A 22,483-nucleotide genomic window follows, 5' to 3' on the forward strand; every position below is an offset into this window, starting at 1 on the left:
CCTTAACTAAGGACCAGCGTTCCAGAAGAGACACAGACAGGAAGAAGGAACAGCGCTTGTCCCTTCTTCCTCTCTCTGTTTTTCTGGTGCGCTGCTCCTTATTTATCATACTAATTAGTTATCCTTTCTAGTAGAGCATTTTTTTATTCTCTGTTGCTTTCTTTTAATTTGTGCTTTTATTATATTACTTTTTATAATTGTCGCGTGTTTTCTGCCATACCTAGCGCAGACAGTCTGGTGCACTGATGAGGACTGATTATGCTGAAGCTCATTTCCGTGCACGGGCAGTCTACTGTCGTAGACAATTTTAAAATGCAGGCATATTCTTTTATATCTCCCTGTGATGACAACGTCGAGGGCAGAACTCATGATACTAGCCGGAATTTATATTTTAAATTGGAAAAGAAAGTCATGTTAAAGTCGTTGTTGTGTTCAGACTTCTCAACTGACCTCGCATGTAGACTTAGGAAAGGACGAAGTACACTGTGAATAGGACTGAGCACCGTAGCCATACTTCAAATATTTTTTTCGCGTTTGCAAAATACTGGCCTTTTATTAGAGCTTTTTACGCGGTTACCATCTTCTTTTTTGGTTTCTTGGAATGTTCCGAACAGGCAGACAGCCGCTATGATCATAATGGCGCCGCCATGGGCAGCGCTGATATCGGCAAAAAGATGCTGGTGCCTGTGGCCGATGTCACCAGTGTTATTCTACTGTAAGTGGTTTTAAAGCTACCCAGTTTGATTTGTACTTAATAAAAGCTACTTGTCTCAGTTCACGTCGGGGTCACCATCGTCGCCACGGATGGCCCCTGTCTGCCACTTAGGCGACAGTTACGGTCGTCTCGTTTCTAATCTCACTGCTTCTACACGACGACAACACGGGGACGTGACTTGCCCATAAGGAAAAATTACATTTCGAATTGTTCTCTCATGTTTCTAAGCCCCGTAGCCGGTACGTGTTGTTTAGGACAAGAACTTTTCAATTCGCGAAAAGAAAGTATGGTGGTTAAAGATGGGTGCACTGTGTTCTTAGGCTGTGAAGTTCGTCACTTCTGCCACCACTTTATGTGAACTTGGTTTATTGGTCAGTGCCACGCCAAGCTTTTCATTACTGACTCTGCAGTCTGCCGTGCTTTACCATGGCTCGTTATTTCTTTCTTCTTCTTTTCTGCTCTTATCCCATCGTTGTAATTATTGTCTACATTTTCCTTCGAATAACTTTGTTTAAGTTTCATTTTGGAAAACTTCACGGGTATTAAGGCGAAAGCCTTTAACGCCTCATGCTGTCGAGACACAAGGATTGTTAGCAAATGTGTCCGCGTTTCGGCGTCACTACTTAAAAAAGCAACTTTGTTGAGGCTTGCAATCGAACCAAGGCCTTCGGCATTTGAAATGGAGACGCTACCACTCCGCCACGAAGGCTCAGGGTTTCAGCATGAATAAAGGCGCATCTAGTGAATGCGTGGCTCTCATAAATAAAGTGAAAGAAATAAGACTAATAAAAAAAATTAAAATAAAAAATAAAATTAAGAAAAGGAACGAAAATAAAAATAAAAATAAAATATGAGAAATAAAGAAAATAAAAACAAACGGTGCGCCAGGAAACGCTTTCGCCTTGCAGCACTTTAGAGAGCCTTTATTTAAGTTTCGTTTTGTTAAACTTTACGGGTATTTTTTCTTTACCGCCGCAAGAGGAGAGGGATGCCTGTTAATAGTGATAAAGGAAGACAAGCACTGAGGTGGTTCTTGAACGCACTGCAAACAACTTTTTTTCTGGTTTCTTCAAATCGGCGGAAATTGGTGGAGGAGCTATTCTGTTATCATCATCAACAACAACAAAACCTGAAACGCAACCATAAATTGCCCTCAGAGAAGTATTACAAAATGAATAGGATTTGCATGTAAGGAGTTTAGTTTAGTTTATGGTGTTTAACGTCCCAAAGCGACTGAGGCTATGAGAGACGCCGTAGTGAAGGGCTCCGGAAATTTCGACCACCTGGGGTTCTTTAACGTGCACTGACATCGCACAGTACACGGGCCTCTAGAATTTCTCCTCCAAAGAAATTCCAGCCGCCGCGGCCGGGATCGAACCCGCGTCTTTCGGGTCAGCAGCCGAGCACCATAGCCACTGAGCCACCGCGGCGGCCCGCATGTAAGGAAGAAAATAAACTGTGTGCTTACGTCGTGGTTAATTAGGATTAAAATAATGTTCGAGATGAGTGAACGTGATATTTCACTGGTATACGGGAAATACCAACGCTAACAAGTAAGAAAATAGAGAATGGCGTGTGAAATGAGCTTTGCACACACTAATTTAGGTTTATGTGACTAGTATAAGAAGACCTGTGTAAATACGTAAAAATGAAATAAAAAATACATCGTACTGTGACCCTCAGCCCGTTCCGCGGAAAGGCTCTGTTTTGCAGGCCTTATGAAAAGGGACGCGAGGACTCGTACCGCAAATCTTCATGATGATCTGCTGCAGCTGGGTTCCTTGCGTGCATACACAGGCCAGAAGAGTCGCCGTAACCCCCACGGACAGCTTTCGGACCGACTGGTGTAGATGGACACATGCGTAGAGAACGGCACTGGTTAGCGTTGATCGCTCATTATAGCAACTGAAGGCGAGGAATGCACATCCCTTCACGGCCCAGTGATCGTATTGCAGCGTTGTAACTTGGGCAGATCCCGTTTGTATGGCCTGCCGTCGGCCGAGGTCACTACTCCTTGAGACACTTGTGACAACGGCGGTCACATTTATTGCATGTTTCGAGGAGGAGCGCGCACTCTAAACAAGAATACGCCCCCTACGGGGGTAAAAAAAGATGTAAGCTCTCTTCTCGCGCTTTTATAAAAAGGGGAGTGCGGTAGAGAACGGCTAATTCTTTTTACTCCTGTCTGTTCAGAGCGCAGGGCTGAGCTTCATGGAGCTCACGGGCTTCACGCAGTTGCACGCTGATCAAGGCCATAGTGGAACCAATCAGTAGAACCAAGCACTGTTCCAGCACGCGGACAGAGTGTCACGTGACTTCGTACTTCGTGTGAGAGCGATCCGTGTTCAGGAATGGAGGAAAAGAAGAAAGAAGATGCTAGTAGGAGAGCGAGGGGTAAAGCTCGAGGAGGAGTGTGCCATTAAGCCTGAGGACATCATCATCATCATCATACTCGGGAGGCGCAGCGCGTGACGAGACGTACGCCATCAGTGTGGCGGGACAGACGGCAGTGGAGTTACTTCTCTTACGAGCCTTCCTCTACAGTGCGCTGCTTTTGTGATGGGCATACGTGCTATTCAATCGTCCGACTGGAGGTCGGGTACCTAGGCTTTTTTTGTTTTGAGATCCGAGTTTGTGATAATCTCAGCACGTCTGTTGTCATGAGTGCATTTGCTGAATCGCCATGCGTAAGCGATGGTTGCATGGCTAGAAGAAGTCGCATGCTTTTAGTTTTTGTGGGGACTTACCATTTTTCATGTGCAACCATTCGAGGCAAAAAATATTAACTAACCGATTGAAACACAAATTCCGGTCACAAAGCCAAATTAAGTGTTCGCTTTATTGCGACAGCATGCGATGTTCCGTTCTCGAGAAAAGCAGACGTTGGCGTTGCGTCTGTGTCACGAAATTCCCATTGGCCGAGAGCTTTGTGATGTCCTCAAACTAGGATTGGCAAATGTCTCGATCGGAAGAAAGAAAAGCACTTTCGATGACAAGAAAAGAAAGATCGAGAGGGAATCGAACCACTGTTTTTGGGTCACTATCCGGGCGCGCTACGAGTTCGTTAAGTGTGATAACCTTTTTTTCTTATTGCATGTCGAAACTCCTTGAAGAGGAAAAACCGGCACATGCTCATGCCTCAAATCACAGGGCTGCATAACATAAGCCCGCCATACGCCGCACTTCACCACCATCGCAAACATCTACACACATAGGCATCTACATAGGGCAGCTAACTAGGAGGATCTTCCAGCAGAACATATGTACAGTTTTTCTCAATAGGCAAACATCTAATAGTCTACTGCGTTATTTCAATGCCAGGCCCAAAGTGACGTGCCGGCAAAAGAAATACGGTCAAGAAAGTCGACCAAAAATTAAAAAAAAAACGTTTTTTTTTTCAGGTATGAAGGTGGCTTTTGCGGCACAATAATGCCTTCGTTGGGGGCAGCAGAAAAGAGATGAAGAATGTTAGCTAGTTAGCCCGCTAACAAATTTCTCATAACTAACTTTCTAACTATTACATGTAGGAGCCCGGTGGCGATTAGTGATTTGAAGCTGGTCTCTCGTAATACCCACATGTTTTTATAATTTAGAAAACGCGATTGCCCTCGGCGCTGTGGCCGAACACAAACTTTTGGCTACATAGTGCCGAAATACATGCACTTGCAAAACGCATGCAGGCAAAGAAACCCCTCCAGTGCACGTATGTTGCTGAAATAGCCAAATTTTGTAGAGCGCATCGTTAAGGGTAATCGCGTTTTGGAAATTCTGAACAACTGATATGGCTATTACCAATGACCGGATACACGTCGCTAATTGCAACCATGTGTCTAACTGCAACAGTTAAAAAGTTAATTACCATAAATTTGATAAGCGCTTTACTAGTTAAAATTATTCGCCTATTTTTTTTTTTTGATGATGGCCAACGCATATACTGTTGTGCCAGAGGGGTGGCCTATACACCACAAAAGTCTAGTTTCAGAAATTCTGGTTCACCGTCGCTGCGACATCTGGTATAATCTAAAATGCTCGATACGTAGTGCAGCGTTTTCAGTATGTAAACAGCGCAATGAAAAACTAAAATGCAAGTTCGCAATCTACTTTGCGACTTTCGTTTAGCTGCCTGTCCGCGTTCAACCAAGACTGACGTGCACTCTCATGTCCTGGCGTCTAGATAAAAAAAAAAAGATGCCCCTCCCGCAGCGCTTAGTAGTATTGCGTCCAACATTAGCGGGCAAAAATTCCGAAAATTGGAAAATTGCAAGACACTGTTACGGAAATATTGAAGGCAATGGTTCCATACTTTTGATATGTAGCAAGATATTCCTTTTAAAGTCGCATCGAACAGTTAAGACTGGAACGCCTTTACACGACAGGAAAAACATAATAGAAAATGAAATACAAGACTGTCATCGTGTTATCTGCGGACAAATTGATTGTCATTGTAATATCTTACATTATATGAAATGTGAGCCAGCGAGTGCAATTTTTTCTCTTTGCGACAAATTCATTATATGTTGTGCGGACACACATTTTGTTCGCTCATATGCTATAGAAGAGCGTCAGCACACGTAACACGTACTGAACCATATATATACTGCCTGAAATTCTGCGAGGAATTGAACGAAATGGCGGACCGAGTTCTTTTGCTGCATGTATTTGGGCAGACTTCTTCATTGATCAGCGATGCTAGCACACGCGCAGAACTGAGCGAGTCGTGCAGTGTCAAATATGATTTACATGAATACGACACACACACACACACACACACACACACACACACACACACACACACACACACACACACACACACACACGCACGCACGCACGCACGCACGCACGCACGCACGCACGCACACAGGCCACTTTGCCGTTTTTCGAGGCCAATTGCGACTAACAACAATCGGCCGAATCGGTGGCATCCACGCAGAGCGTCTGCCTCGTATTCGGGAGGTATTGCGTTCGATCTCCAGTGCCGCCGGTTGGCCACCGGTATTCGAATGGGCCCACCCAAGCCTGGTGCTTGCCTATTTTGCAAAGTGCTTGCAGAGGGCCTCACCCATCCCTCGATGGAAAATCTATCCGCGAGGGACCGAAATCCACCCTGTACTTTTATAAAGCCTATAGCGGCCGTGTTTTATGACTGCTCAGCGTTTAAAGGTCCGATGAGAGTTGTGCGTTCTGTCGAAAGAACTGCAAGCGACAGTGCGAGCGTCTCGCGATATCGGGAGGCGTCGTCGCGGAGGCACTGGGGCTGTGAGGAGAGCTGGATGCCTTTTTGCTCTTCTTCCTCGCCTTTAGCGCTGTTTATTCATTATGTCTCGCTGTATATATGTATGCGGAGACACATGTATGTGTATATTTGTGTCGAACTTAAATCCTTCCCCATATAACTGGAACGTTGCTTCGCATATTTCGTCAGTTTTCTATCGGCAACGGTGGTTGCCTATATAAAAGTTGAACTTTTTAAAAAATTCCACTTAAGTGCCAGTTACTAACTGGACCTTATGTGGAGCCAGATTAAGGGTGTAGGGTAAGCACCCTCTGGTTGGTTCCCATGGCAACGACGTACCGGTTGCGCCTTCTGACGCCCTTGCCGCGCTCTCCTCCTTCCAGGGTAACCATCCTCCGGTTGGAGATCTCTCTGCTCTTCCAATACCCTCCTCCTTTCACGGTAAGCATCCTCTGGATGGTTACTCTGGCAACCACCCATTTCGTACGCATTCCTCCCCTCACGTCACACCTACCTCCTTGAAGGGTAACCACCGTGTCGAGTGGATCCCAAGGCAGCGCACACACCGTTTACGCCTACGAATAGAGCATACTACGACATTCTACTGCTACGATGCGAAACCCTGGAAAGGGCGCTTAATGGTGCACTGAAGAGGAATCTGAACTAGTCTTTTTGCCGCGGGAACTCGATCTACACGTTCCGAGCATTCTTAGAAACCCTGTATGGTGAATTTCCCTAATTAAATCGGACTAACGTCCGGCTCCCGCCTTTTTTTTTAATTCCCCGCATATGGTGGGAGGAGTCGACCAACGCATGAAGTGCCTTTCAGGCAGTCGCGTGGAACTTTGCTTTCGCTTTTATTTTGTTTCTTTTTTTGCAGGTTTCCGTGAATAAATAGGCCTAGTCAGAGACTACATAGGTGCAAATTAGTCCCACGGAAATAAAAATACGCGTGGACTCTCTGCTTTCGCCGATCACTACGTATCACTCCGCCGATGGCAGAGCTGCAAGCCGCCACGGGACTGGGTGAAAGGTTGGCCGACAAATCCCACCGTTTGCGGGGAATTCAAAAAAAAAAAGTCGGGAGCCGGACGTTAATTCGATTTTAATTAGGGAAATCGGCTGCACAGGGCAATAATTCCAAGTTTCCAAGAATGCTCGGAACGCGTAGATCGAGTTCCAGCGGTAAAAATACGAGTTCAGATTTATCTCCAGTGCACCTTTAGCAGCTACCGCTGTTAAACTGGAAGACACATTTGAGTTGATAACCATTGTCTTGTACGCGATAGCGTCGTTCCAGAGCGCAGACGAAGGGAGCCCCGCGTGCGTGTGTACGGATATGCAAGGATGAGAGCGGCCCAGCCAGCAGCGGAGGCTCTGTTGCCGCACGACCGTTCGAACTGGCGAGATGGTCGGAAGGCTGGCGACGGACGGACGGCCAGCAAGAAGGGAGCCGCTGGCTGCATGGGCCACAGCCCCCGAAGAGACATCAGATCCTTCGGCAGCCATCCCCAGCGGAGCCAGCCAATGTGCAAAGCGGAATAACTCTGCGCAAAAGCCGCACGTTTCCAAGAATTCGCAAAGCCCATTGACTCCCTGGTGCTAAGGAACCTTCTGCGGAGGCGATGGCCACAAAGAGCGAGCTGAGAAAAGAATAGAGGGAGTGACCATGGCCCGCTGATGAGGAGGGCCCGTCCCGGCGATTGAGGGCGTATATTATAAATCTGATGATCACATGTGGTGTGTTCCCAGATGAATTGAAGGTTGCTCGTGTTTGTCCTATATATAAAGGAGGAAACAGAAATGAAATCACGAACTATCGCCCGATCTCCGTCTTATCAGTGTTATTGAAGGTATTTGAAGGAGCCATTAATAGCAGATTAGAAAAGTTCCTTAGCGTTCATAACATTAACCCCTCTCAGTATGGCTTTTTGAAACATAAATCGACTGAGCAAGCTTTACTCGCCGTTAAAGACAAGATTATTGACAACATTGAATCCAGAGCATACGCTCTTGGTCTGTTCTTAGACCTGCGGAAAGCTTTTGACTGCGTACAGCATGATATTCTTTTAAGTAAACTGAACAGTTACGGTATACGCGGAATAGCTCTAAACCTGCTGAAAAGCTACTTAACTAACAGGATACAATACGTTAAATGGAATAATTTTGTCTCGAACCGTTTGTACATAACCCAAGGGGTTCCTCAGGGGTCTATATTAGGTCCACTTTTGTTTTTATTGTATATTAACGATATCTGTAACATACCTGATTCTCTAGACTTGGTTATGTACGCTGACGATACAAATGTTTTTTTCACATCACGTACTCTGCCAGAATTAGAAAATATCGTAAACACTGATTTGGTAATATTATACACTTGGATGCAGGCGAATAAGTTTAGTTTAAACTTGTCAAAAACCAGGTACATAATTTTCAGGCCTATTAATGCCCCTGTTCATTGCACTCTTAACCTTACATATGCCAATACAAAACTGCAACAGGTAACAACTCAGAAGTTTCTTGGTGTCTGGTTTAATGAACATTTATCATGGAACACACACATTTCCAAACTTCTCACTGACCTCAGTAAAACTGTTGGTTGTCTTTACAGGATCAGCGATCTCTTGCCCGTTTCCCTAAAAGTGTCCATGTACTATGCACTATTTTTTTCCAGATTGTCATATTGTGCACTGGTCTGGGGCACTACAACAATAGGTAATTTTCAAAAGTTACTGATTTTGCAAAAGAAGGCATTACGGGCTATTGAGGGTTACCATGGTAGGCCGGAAAACCTACCAACATCACCACTCTATCATAAGCATAATTTACTTAAAGCAAACCATGTTTACATATTTCGCCTGTTACAGTACATCCATCGTAATCGTTTATATTCCATTTCTCCAAACCGCCCTCCTAGTAAATACCCCCTTCGGCAACACAGAAACTTGGTCCCTAAAACAAGAACAAATTACGGAAAACAAAAGCTCGATTATCAGATTCCAGTCGTTCTCAATCTTTAAGTGTCATGTTTGATTTCCCAAAGAACAAGTTTAAAAAAGACATCAAAAGGTTACTAATCAGCACTGACGCAATATAATTTCGGTTTTACTTAGCGTAGCATCTCTTGTTTTCATGTTAAATTGTTTGTGCGTTTGCGCTTCCTTTTGTGACTTCCTGCCATGTTTATATACTACTTTTGATATGATTTATGGTGAACTGTCTTTGTTTTATTTATTATTGAAATACTGTCGCTTGCTGCAATGTTTTTTTGTCCCAATGAATTTTTGTCATATTACTTTAAATTTTGTTATTTATGTGCTGCACACTGCTGCATGAACTGTATTGGGGAACTGTGACCTTGTCAGGCCTTACCGCCTTTTGTCACAGTTCCCTCTTTCATTTATTTGAAGGAAAATAAACCTCAAACCTCAAACCTCAAAAGGCTCGGGAGGACTCGGCCGGCAGCGGAGACGAGGAAGAATGGTTTTGGGCACCGTGCAGATACGTAGGTATCTGACGGCAAAGCTGTGATTGCAATTGTAGCAATAGCTATAAATATATTCTGTACTGTTTAATCTGAAATCGTTACGTGGTGGTCTCGTAAAAATCGGCATGAGAGGAAAGCAAAAAGAGAGAGGAGAAAAGGAACGTGCCTGACTCCCATATATACGGAATTGGTCTTTCTCTACTTTGCATTCACAAATCGCCGGCAGTTCTAATCCCGGAGCAGTGGTGCAGCGGTTAAACGATGCGCCATTACCCCGGCAGGTGGCTGTTTCAAACACAGTCGCCGATGGGGCTTGCGATAACAAGGTTGCTCGAAAGAGCAACCTGTCACGACCACTCATAAAATTAACTGCAAACGAGCACGGAGGGGCAGGTTGTGGTGACGTCATAAGGTCACGTGACCTAGATGGCAGGTAGGGCACCTGCTTTTTCGCTCGCAACGCCATCGCCCTCGATGCCGGATTTTCTGCAAAATGGGAGCCATGGAATTAAAATAAAATGGAGACCTGATTTTCGTTAAAACACTTGAAGAAGACAATAGCAAGGCCGGTGTTTCACGTGTGGTGCTCTTATTTTAACGCTACTTCTCCATTTATTTCTTCCGCCCTTCATCGCTGATTATCGCAATTCTGCAGTGCCATCTTCCATTCCCTGCTGCAGGCTATAGAATTGGATTAGAACTGAAGCAAAGAATCGCTGCATTATACCAGTCCAGTCGATCTTCTTCCTTCAAGGTTAGCTACAACCTCTAAAGAACCTTGGTAAGTACGCTCTGTGTTAGGCAAAATACTTTTAGCTCAGTTCGCAGGTACAGCAATCGGTCAGAATACAATTTGGCATCCTTTACGGATATTAAATTCCACCTAAGCAGGATACAACGTTTTGACCGCACGTCCTTGTTCCTTCTCACATTTATTAGCCCCGAGAGCTTCCTTTCGAAACGCGTCCGTGCCTTGTCAACGCTAACGGCCAGGATGGCTCAATGCCCAACGTAGCAGGCATTCCTTTGCCGCCGCGATAAAGCATGCCTTTCGAACCGGCTGGTGAACATCCGACAGGGGGATTGCCGCAGCACGAGGGTAACACGGAAGCCATTTCTTGGCGCCCCGAGCTAACGCAGGTTTGTGTAGGGCCTATCTAAGATGGACTGTCGCTCGCGGCGAGTGGTGCGCGGGTTACGAGAGTAGCCTCATAATGAGTAGCTGCGTGACGAGCTGCACGCAGCCAAATCTACAAGGTGTTTCGCGAACACTTTCAAAAGTTTTTAAAATAGCTTATTGGGGTAAAAATATGTCTTTTGCTGCGTAGTATTACCACTCATGGCGGACGCCGCAAAAGTGGTGAAGCGTCTTTTATTTATTTATTTATTTATTTATTTATTTATTTATTTATTTATTCAAATACCTCTTAGGTTCTACACTCAAACATTGTGGGAGGGGAGGGGCTACAATATTTAGCAGACAAAGATGGTACAAAGTGTAAAAGCATAGAAGTAAACAATATTAAATACATTGGACTGAAAACTTTTTTTAAACTTACTTGAAAGACAAACGTATTATATTGACACAGAAGAAAAAACAGCAAACGAATAGCGGCACTGAATGCATTCAACTACACATACGAACACAATTTATGTACTATACCATGGATGCATAAAGGTGGTCAATTCGTTTTTGAGCATTAATGGGTCACGCATGGTAGCAATGCAATCCGGAAGACCATTCCAACACTTGATAACACGTGGCAAAGCAGAAGAATTAAACGCGAGTAGTAAGCTGGTTAACTAAATTTTAATCCCTAACTTTTTAACTAGTAGAGTTAGGCGCCTATTTTCAAATAGGAATTTGTAGCCGGTCGTTAGTAAAAGCCGTATCAGTTTTTAAAATTTAGGAAATGCGATTACTCTTGGCTCTGTGCCACGACAAAATTTGGCTTATTCGACTAGTTACGAGCACTGGAGGGGTTGCTTTGCTGGCATGCTTTCGAAAGCGCATGCATTATCGCACGATGCAACCAAACTGTGGGATGAGAGTGCAGCGAACAATTCAAGCCGTGCGCCTTATCTACTAGGTATGCACCCTCGTTATTGAAACTGCATTGTGCGGGACTTCGCTGTCAAAATCACGCATTTTAGAATACAAGCTCTCCAAGGAGTGTGCCCTTGGTACTGGAATGGGCCAAAAGAACGATGCCGTCGAGCGCGGGAAATTCCATCTGCAAGCCAGAAATTTGGGCGAGTTGGTACGTATTCATGATGTTGTTCACAGCGCAACAAGAACGGGCTTGTTTGTGTTACTCTTTCGTCTTTCGTTTCTTCCCGTTCTTGTTGCGCTGTGAACAATATCATCTGCAAGCCACGGCTGCAAGCCACTCATCTGCAAGCCACGTCATATTCACAATCTAACGAACCTAAACAAATTGCGTTTACAAGTACTGAGAAACTATTTCGTCGGGCGAAAAAGACGCCAGCTGGGGCTTACCAATTTTTTTTTATTCTTTCGAAGCTTCCATTCCGAATGAGTACCTCTACCCTGGCTGACCATTCACTGCCACTGTTGGATACCCTTGCAGGCAGGGCGATGTTATATTTAAGTTTATTTAAGCGCCCAAACTTTTCAATCCCTTCGAACCAATGGCCGACTTTTCAAGATTGCTCGCGCTTCAGAACGGGCGTTACAGGCTGGTGCCTCCCTGAAGAGGAAAATCAGGCTAATCGAAGGAGCATATCTGGTGGATTGGAGGATCGTTCTTGCGAGCAGGGTGGTTTGATACTGCGGCTTCCGATAAGCTAATGCCAGCTTTGTATACTTCAGCGCCGACTAATTTCAAGATGCATTATGCAAGTGGAGTGTCTGTAGTGCCGAGTGAGAAATGTGAATCCGTCCCAGAAGAAACTTACAACTCGTTATTTAAAGCGAAAGCAGGCATAAAGAATTAACTCCCAACTTCTGTTATTGTGGCGAAAATTTAGAGCGGCCGTTCTCTGGCGTACGCCAATGAACAAATCCAGAGTTTCCTAGCTTACATCTTGAAAAATTTAGCGCGACACACAAGGACAGAAAGAGTAGACGACACGAGCGCTGTCGTCTACTCTTTCTGTCCTTGTGTGTCGCGCTAAATTTTTCAAGATGTATGTTAACCAACTCGCCCAATCTGCAGTATTGTTAAATTACTTTCCTAGCTTGATCACGTGACGAGAAGCTCCTGGTGCAGCCTTTGTGCTCCGATATGTTCGCGCTTTACTTGGTTTCATTCGTATTCCGATAGCTTTATTTGAAGCATGGGGATGCGAGGAAGAAAACAAGATATTTGACACAAAGCGTGAATGAGAAGCGAGACAGCGCTGAGAAATCATTGTGACTCAAACTTGTTCTCTCACCCTATTTGCCCTCTTTCTGTCTCCTATAACATTATACCTATCATTTCCTGTTCCATAGCTCACTGCGCGGTCCTCCTTTCTCTTTTTTTTTTCGTCTGCCTACGAGACTATCTACGTATAGGTGTCCAAGCCTCTTTCTTAATGTGACTTGAATGCAGAATGTGCCTTGTTTAGACCTTTAGACGGGAGATTGGCCGGGTTGGTGGCGCATATCGGCTATCCTTTGCGCAATACGGGGGTCATATTATGAAATATCGGGTGATAAAAACAGTTAAGAGGTTACAACTAGGATACAAGCCGACGGGTGGATTACAAGCGCAAGCATTGTGACGTCCTCACCAGCGAAGAAAGGCATGGAGTGGGAAAAGGCTGGCAACAGCGAAGTTTTTATTTCAAACTGCTAGGCCCGCACCACCGTACACGGTCACCGGGTTCGAGCTGGGTGCGTTAAAACCAAGTTCTCTTCCATAAAAATTAAGAGCAATATAGAGACGTTCACCAGTACGAAGGAAAGGACAAAGTAGAACTTGTCGGGATGGTTGGCTTATTTTAGATGCGGAGAAAGAAATGCGCGCAAATGAGACACGAACGGTGAAGAGGCGAAGATAGAGGCAAATGCAGACCAACAATTTTACTACTTGAAGGCATATAGGGTGTATAGTCGCGGACAAATGTAAACGGAGCACGCAACTGTCTTCGAATATTTTTCACGCGTCACCTAATTGAAATTTCCAGCAGTGGTGTGCGCATGCTGGTAGCGGAGGTTGGTGGGCTTTCTTGTAGACAAACAACGCTTCTTCATTACCAATGGAGAAAGTGTGAGTGCACTTCGAACGCAGTAGTGTGCACGGTTTACTTATAGCCGTGCCTGTACATATAGTAGTCTCAACATCCCGCTTCAGTCTGATTGAAAAAACGCCGGCACGTGAACAGGTGCCCAGACGAGAATCCAAACTATCTGGAAAACTATCGCATACAAACTGATAGTCCTAAACGTCCCATGTCGGCATTTTTTTTTTCGATATGATTGTGAGATGCCGCGATCGCTTATAGATACGCCTTGTATTCCTTCACGTAGTAAAGTTGTTAGTCTGCGTTTGTGAGCGTCTTTTCCTCCTCGCTGCCCCTGTCTCGCTCGCACAGGACAACGACAGGAAAAGCACGCCACGGACCACAAGCGCGGCCAATAGGAAACAATGCTCTGCCTTTTCATCGCATCATCGGGCAAGGAAGAGACAGGGGCAACCTTTCTTCCTCCCCCATTAGCGCACCTACACACCTGCACCACAGAGGACACACCTCTCGAAAGCGGCCCCTCCGCTAACCACAAGCCCTTCCCGACCCCCACCGACAACACGGCAATTAAATGAGGAGGTTTCCCACTGCGACATAGTTCGACGCCGCTCACCCCGAACGGGGTCCTTATGAAGTTTTTTCCGCGACCAAAAATTAAACAGTTTGAAGTAAACATATATGATTTGATTCATGGGGCTTGAGTCCCAATCCGACTAAGGTTATGAGCGAAGCCGTAGTGGAGGGCGTCGCATAATTTCGATCACCTGGGGTTGTTTGAAGTGCACTGATATCACAGAGTACAGGGGCCTCTAGCATTTCGCCTGCACCGAAAATCGATCGCCGCGGCCGGGATCGAACCTTTCGGGTCATCAGTCAAGTACCGTAACCGCCGAGCCACCATGGCGGCTTTTAAGCATGCATATGATGGAAGCCAGCGGTCATTGGAACCAAGGAAAGCATAGGGGATGAACGATTAGAAAGAAGTAATATATATATCTTCACGAGCCGCTCGTTTCCCTGTCATTGCCTCGTCAACAGTTTTCAAGTATTAAAGATGTAAAATTCGAATCTTCACGGGCCCCTCGTTTCCCTGTCATTGCCTCGTCAACAGTTTTCAAGTATTAAAGATATAAAATTCGAACAAATATGTACAGTAGTCAAACATTACAGAGGCCTATTATCACGGGAGCAAAGTCTCGAGATGAAGTGGAAAAAAAGAGAGAAAGAAGGCATATCAAGCCTTTGCACAGGCCAACAAAAGCCGCGCAGGAAGCTCTTTTGCACATTATACAGCATTGGGGAAGCATCACTGACACAGTTACCGCCTTTTCTTTTAATGTGGCACCTTCTAAAGACTCACGCTCTACTTTGTCTTTGCTCCTGGCCAGAATCTTAATGCTCTCGAGCCGTGGCTCACACCTTGTGCATGCAACACAATGAGCAGGCGAAGTCGCTCCTTCTCCATAGTTCGAATTTACCTGAGCATGCTCCCCTGCGCGTTCATTCACGCAGCGGCCTGTGTGGCCCACATACACGCGTTTACACTTGAGCGGGATTTCGTACACCACGTCCATGGCACATTTCACGAAAGTTTCGGCATGTTTTGTATTGTATCCGTTCCGCTAATCTTTTTCGCCGTTATTGTTCGGGAATAACCGGCGAGCTCTGCTTAAACTGTCAATTAACTCCATGCTTGCTGTATTTCTCGCTTTCGGGTTAAATCGGTGGAAGAACGGGGTTTTCCCTGCACGATGCTGCATATCTAGCAATCAAACAAACAATCAAAGAAGCAAACAAAAAAACTGCGCAAAAAAGATGCGTTAGTTTTGTCGCAAGCGCGCCCTCCGTCCCAAACTCCTGAACAGGTTCCACAGCTATATCGGGAAACCACCCCCTTGTTTGTGCGCTTGACGGAGTACTTGTGCTTCGAGAGGGTCGTTCGCGTAGCATCAACATCCGGCGATGCCGCTAGTGCAAAAACAAGGCTTCAGCAGTGCCAATACAGGAAACTGTGCCGAGGTTCTTCCCCCCATTCCGCCAGACGACAAGGAGAAAAAATTATTTGCCGTCGAGCAATGCCCGGGAGCAAGCCCGTGAGTGTCCATCAGGAGTTCATCTAACTGTGCGTGTACACAGCGCCGCATTAAAGCAGCTTCGATGAAGCGTGCGGTGTTGCCGGTCGCCGCGCGATGTATGCGTGACGTCAAACGGGCCGTCCGATGTGCCTCGTCGAAAGAAGGGGACAACGCTGAGGACTTGGATGGCTCGCAACTCGTGACCCCGCGAGCCTGACAGGACGCAGGCAGCGGAGGAGATGGTCGCGCGATTAAGCGACGCGGGGGGGACCGATGGCCGCGCCCCTATAGGCGGCAACGGCTGTTCGCTGTGCGGCTGCTGCTGCTGCTGCTTGTTGCTTCGGTTACGCAAACTGCGGGCACTTTCAACCCCCACCGCTTTTTTTCTTCGGCGCATGGGTGTGTTTGTACGTGTGGGGAATGCAAAGACATCTTTTGAAGCGATTGCTTCACTACGCCAGCCGCTTCGCCTCGTCGAGCGTGGTCGCACCTCGGCCGTGTGCCCGTGGCTGCAGCTGCGCCGGAGCCGCCGCAATTGCCGTTGCCTAGTAACCGCCGCGGTGGACACCCGAACCGCACCTTAAAGGAAGGGAGGAAGTGGGAGTGAAAGAAGAAAGATAAAGAGGGGCCGTAGTGAAGTAAATGAAAATTATACTTGAGCAAAGGAAATTACGCAGGAACTGTCTCGCGTATCATGGTGGACATCCGTATTCCGTTGGTAGAGGAAGTGAGGAAGTGGGAGTGAAACAAGGAACACAAAGAGAGGCCGCAATGAAGAAAATGAATTTGAGGAAAGGAGATTACGCAGTAACTGTGAATCCACGTCCAGGAACGAAGACGAAGTAACGCCCAGTGAAACGGTGAAAGACTGCAGTTCGACTCAGCGAGTTCCACTCGGCCAGCTGTAGCTAACGCGTCACTCCAGGTTTAACCAGAGCTAAACCACGCCCAATATTTTTTTCGATGTATTTATTTTCTGCTCTTTCACATTCGCTTCTCCAGCCCGAAAGCACTGTGGCTTTGTTAAAGGCAGCTACGCCGAGCAGATCAAACCGATCTTCCATCGGTTCGTGCCTTCGAAACACAATTAGGACTTGAACATTTTGCTGGAACCACTGTTTGTAACCCTTTGCGTTGTATTCCTTTTCTTCATGCCGAGGCGAAGGCAGCACCAGATGTTCGCGCTCTGTCCGTAATGCCGCCAGTGTACGGGTAACGACCTCTGCAACCCGGCCCATGGGCCGTGATCCAAGGCAACTTCGCGCTTTAAGAGGGCTGGTCGAAGCAGCACTTTCGAGCACTGTCACGAGAGCTAGCCTATCGTCTGCAGAAGCCGTATCTAGGTGGTGTAAAGACTGGCAGATGACCCTTGACATTAATAAGTCCACTCTTCTCACAATAAGCAGAAAAAAAATATCAGTCGTCTCCCACTTACGTTGTTAACAACGCCCCGCTCACTCGAGTTAACCGCTATAAATACCTCGGTGTAAGAATATCCCATGATCTCAGATGGGATTCACATGTCACCTATGTCATATCAGCCGCCGTCAAAAGACTCCTGTTCTCCAAAAGACATCTTCAACAAGCTTCTGCTCCAACAAATCTGTATGCATACAACGCTTTCGTACGATCGGTACATGAATACACGAAAATTGCATGGTTTCCGCGTACTAAACATCTCATAGGAAAATGAGAAGCTATTCAAAAAAAGTAGTAAGATTTATGTTTAACAAATACAGGCTATACTGACTCACTCACCGAACTACTGAAGAAAGCCGGCATTCTCACTTTGGAAAATAGAGTTAAACTTGCACGACTAAATCTACTTTACCAGCAACTCCACAGTCAACTTAACCTTGATAAAACTAGATAACTGATGGCCCCAGAGACAAGAAGTACACGCCACAGACTATCAGAAACATTAAAATAGTACATATTTCGTACTCACTGCCTGGAATACTCCTTTTTCCACTTACAATAAGAAAATGGAACACTCATGACCATTCCATTACCAGATCTTTATTCAGTTGGTAGAAAAGTATCTTCACTCGTAATCAGACTTCAATTCTGAGCCTTTATTGACAGCTTCCTTTTTATTGCCTTGCCATTTGACACCAGTGTTTTTGTGATTCTAATCTACACATATGTCCCACGTATTGAATATATGTATCAGCAGCGCGAACACAACACAGGAAGAAGAAGGAGAAGATAGTACAGAGCGCTGAACTTCCAACTTTTATTTGAGCAAAACTGAACTCGCACTTATATACACAAACCAGGTAAAATCCCACCAGGGGGGTAATCAAGGCGCGCGATCGAGTTGGGACGAACACGATGCCCAGGGCATCAAAAAGATAACTAGAATCGCACTATACAATGACTTCCATGAAATGAAGCACGAAGCACAAACATATGGATCGCAACCAACCAGCCCGGCAGATGGTGGTATTGAATATGTGATCGTGTCTTCCACTAACTGTGCATTCCGACGATCCTACCGCTGTATTCTATGACTGCATTTTTATGTACTGAACCTTAATTAAGTGCGGTACTGTAGTCGGTTTATATTGCCCTTCAATCCTTATTCTTGATCACTTTTTTGTCAATAATTAATTGACGTTGTTGTGGCTTTTACTTTGATATGACTTGTTCCGCATGAAAATCCTCAGTGGATTGACAGTATCTCTCTAAATATGCGGTAGGTTTGTTTGGCCTCGGGTGATACAATGTATTCAAGGAAGTATGTACACCTGCCGGGACATAATAATTGGGACGTATATTTGCAATAGCTAAAGTTTTAAATTGGATGTGAGACGATTACTGCGCCATTTTAAATCCATTTTTTCGCATGAGTTGAGTGCAGGATAAAAAAGAGAATAATCTGCCTTCGCCCTAAGTCTAAAAAACAAGCAATGATCAGAGGCTAATTTGAAATTTCGACTTCAAAGGCCGAGGCTTTATTACCAGGAAAGTGAAGAGATCAAGAGAATGTGCTTTCTTAACTGATAATGAAATTTGCTTTTGTAAGGTGGGATACTTGACACTGACACTGAGTTCTCCCCTTTGTCTCTCCAAAGCGTTGCTCTGAATTCAATAAGTTATTTCAGATATGCACGGATACCGCGGCGCGGACACTGCTGCGGGGAAAGACAAGACGGAAGCGCTCCGATTGCTTAGCTAAGAGCAAATTCGTCCGTTCTAAATCTAGCTACCTCCGCACAACAGCTTAGAGGATGGCGGTTGGCGCATTAAAGAACATCACAGCACATGTGAATGCGCGTGGTACCTGAGTATGGCCAAAGGGCAGCCATGAAAATGGGGAAGCCTTTCAATGAACGCATATCAAGATTGTACGTGTTTTGCGTTCGCTACAGTGGGCAGACGCGAGTCGAACTGCTTCTGCCTTTGGCGCCATATCTGATGAACTACCGGTAGCAACCATCCCATACTTTCGTTCCGTTTACAAAAGGTCGACTCTTGCACTATATTCTGAAAGCATGCACCGACTCCTCGATTCCCGTGCGTTTAGAACTCCACCGAGTGCGCTTTATAAGAATATTTCGCTGCGGCTCTAAATTGGAACCAAGCCTGATTCGACGTTCTTCTCGCCTGCTAAGTTTTCTTCTTTCGAAATCTTCTGCTTCAAGATTTCCGGTGAATTTCGTAACAACTGAGTGCGCCGCTATTCCAGTCCCTTCGCTAAGAGAGCCAGGCGAGCGTTGCCGCCACGATCGCCAGGCACACAGCCAGCAGCAGGCGATGTAGTAGTTTAAACATAATTCGCGTTCAATGTATAACAGAGTTGTAAAATGAAAATAATACGCAAAAATATACTCGAGAATAAAAGTTACGATGAACACAAACTAGAACACATTCTTTTGGCAGCAAGTTACACTCTTTCATTCTTTTGGGAAGAAATGATTTGCAAAACTGTCAGCTTTGCAGTCGTTCTTCCACCTTATTGGAGTGGCCGCGTCGAGACGTAAATTGGCTCTGAAAGGTAGTCGCGCTTCTGTTTGATTATAGCCTCTTTTATTACAGAAGGTACGGTGGAAGAATTTTAGCCTTACATTTTTATTCTTGCGCTTAGTTTCCCAGCACACCAAGGCCTTTATCTCGGTGACACTTTGAGAAGGATTATGATTATTGGAGACTAAGGCCGCAGCCTGATTGAAGTTTTCTTACGAAAGCATCATTCCCGAGGTCATACCCCGAGCAACCTTGTCATGTCTAGTGATACGAACTAACCCGGGCAACTGAGTTACTAGGGTAAGCTTGGATAATTTCGGGGAGCGACGCGCCTGCTGTAGCTAAAGGGAGGAGGGCGTCGAGCCACAAAGGTCACGTAACCTTGCAGCTTCATCACAACATAGGTCATGTAACCTTGTAGCCAGCCAGCCAGCCAGCCAGCCAGCCAGCCAGCCAGCCAAGCAAGCCAGCCAAGCAAGCCAGCCAAGCCAGCCAGCCAGCCAAGCCAGCCAGCCAGCCAGCCAGCCAGCCAAGCCAGCCAGCCAGCCAGCCAACCAGCCAGCCAAGCCAAGCCAGCCAAGCCAAGCCAGCCAAGCCAGCCAAGCCAGCCAAGCCAAGCCAGCCAAGCCAGCCAAGCCAGCCAAGCCAGCCAAGCCAAGCCAAGCCAGCCAAGCCAGCCAAGCCAAGCCAGCCAAGTCAAGCCACGCCAAGCCAAGCCAAGCCAAGGCAAGCCAAGCCAAGCCAAGCCAAGCCAAGCCCAGCCAAGCCCAGCCCAGCCAAGCCAAGCCAAGCCAAGCCCAGCCAAGCCAAGCCAAGCCAAGGCAGCCAAGCCAAGCCAGCCAAGCCAAGCCAAGGCAGCCAAGCCAGCCAAGCCAGCCAGCCAGCCAGCCAGCCGGCCGGCCGGCCGGCCGGTCGGTCGGTCGGTCGGTCGGTCGGTCGGTCGGCCAGCCAGCCAGCCGGCCAGCCAGCCAGCCGGCCGGCCGGTCGGTCGGTCGGTCGGTCCGCCGGTCGGTCCGCCGGTCGGTCGGTCGGTCCGCCGGTCGGTCGGTCCGCCGGTCGGTCGGTCGGTCGGTCGGTCGGTCGGTCGGTCGGTCGGTCGGTCGGTCAGTCGGTCGGTCGGTCGGTCGGTCGGTCGGTCGGTCGGTCGGTCGGTCGGTCGGTCGGCCGACCGACCGACCGACTAGCCAGCCAGCCAGCTAGCCAACCATCCGAATAACTGACCTTATAACCAGCCAGCCAGCCGACCGTCCGAATAACTGACCTTATAACCAGCCAGCCAGCCGACCGACCGACCAAATGACCAACCAGCCTACGGCATAACCATCAGCCGATCAACCGAGCGTACGACCAACGAGCGACCCACATAACCAACCAGCCAGCCAGCCAACCGACCGACTCAGCGAATGACCAGCGAACCACAAAACTGGGTAGCCGACCGACCGACCGATCGACCAACCAGCCAAATGCATAACCAGCCAGCCAGATAGCCACCTGACTGACTGAAAGACCAACTAGCCAACTGGATAACCAGTCAGCCAGCCAGCCGACCGACCGAACGACATAAATAACGACCGAAATAACAACCACAAAAATTATACAAAATTACAGAAATTACAATTCAAAGTTACACCCGGTTACATATACTTGAAACAAAGTTTTGCAACTCTTTTTTTTTCGAGTGCTCAACAGTCATGTTGTGACTATGGCAGAGGTTGAGATAGTGCGGTAGACTATACCTAAGCATCTGTTTGCCATACCCTGTTCTGTATGCATAAATGTGCCATATTTCGTTGTTTCTTGTTTTGTACGATGCGTGTTTTTTGCATAATGAAGCCAGTGTGGCAATGAAAGGAGTATTGTTTTTATTTTCGGTTTTGTATTTAAAGAGTAAGTAGTATGCATATAAATCATTAATTGGCATTATGTCCCCTTTCTCGAAAAGTGGTTTGGATGGGTGGTCATATGCTACATTATATACTATTCTAAGAATTCTTTTTTGTTGGGTAAGTAATTTTCGGAGGTTTGTGAAAGATGTATTTCCCCATACCAACTTCTAAATTGTAATTCCTGTAATTGTGTTTAAATTTATGTTATTACAATTTTGCAATTTGTAATTTTTGTGTAATTTTGCCTTTACGTTTGATTTTTACGCGTTACAAAGTGTTACAGTTGTGTCAGAAAATAGGTTCTGTTCATGCTTCCTTTATTTCGTTAGTATTACTGCCACGTTTTTCTTTTTTTCTTTTTTTTTCTTTTCTTTTTTTAAGTTTTGCCGGTATGCTGTTATGTTGTCTGCATATTTTCCCTGTACAAGTTATATCTATTTTTGGGGAGGCGAGAGCTCGTCAAGCTACACCCCTAGCTTTTTCTCTCTGCCTCCCTCATCCTTGTGATGAAAAATAAAGGCATTATTATTATTATTACATACCAGCCAGCCAGCCGATCGACAGAACAACCGAACAGCCAGCCAGCCCGGCGACCAAACAACCAACCAGATAACCGCAAAACTAGTTAGACAGCAGACTGAACGACCAACCAGCCGGCCAGACGACCGACCGAGCGACCAGCCAGCCAACCGTACAACTAGCTAGCCAGCAGAACGAACGACCCACCAACCAGCCAGCCAGCCGACCGACCGACCAGCCAGCCAACCGCATAGCCAGACAGCCAGCCAGCCAACTGACCGAGCGACCAGCGAGCCAAGCATATAACCAGCCAGCCAGCAGACAGAACCAGCAACCAGCCAGACGAGTCAGCCAGCAGACCGAACGACCAACCAGCAGACCGGCCGAGCGACCAGCCAGCCAACC

General features: G+C 46.4%; 1 protein-coding gene and 1 pseudogene across 1 annotated transcript in view; one reads left to right on the forward strand and one right to left on the reverse strand.

The window, feature by feature from the left end:
* Positions 1-6,340, reverse strand: part of LOC149325196 (uncharacterized) — a 156,101-nt gene extending 149,761 nt beyond the window's left edge. The window contains exons 1-2 of the mRNA XM_089564205.1: positions 6,257-6,340; positions 2,460-2,556 (exon numbers count right to left, since the gene is read on the reverse strand). Coding sequence (XP_089420331.1) covers positions 2,460-2,556; positions 6,257-6,340 — 181 coding nt within the window. The remainder of the gene's footprint in view (positions 1-2,459; positions 2,557-6,256) is intronic.
* Positions 6,341-7,356: 1,016 nt separating this feature from the next.
* The window catches only part of LOC149325200 (uncharacterized), a 53,560-nt pseudogene continuing 38,433 nt past the window's right edge, over positions 7,357-22,483 (forward strand).

This window comes from Amblyomma mixtum, chromosome 10 (assembly GCF_055824585.1).
Source record: "Amblyomma mixtum isolate Tamu chromosome 10, ASM5582458v1, whole genome shotgun sequence".
Taxonomy (NCBI): Eukaryota; Metazoa; Arthropoda; class Arachnida; order Ixodida; family Ixodidae; genus Amblyomma; species Amblyomma mixtum.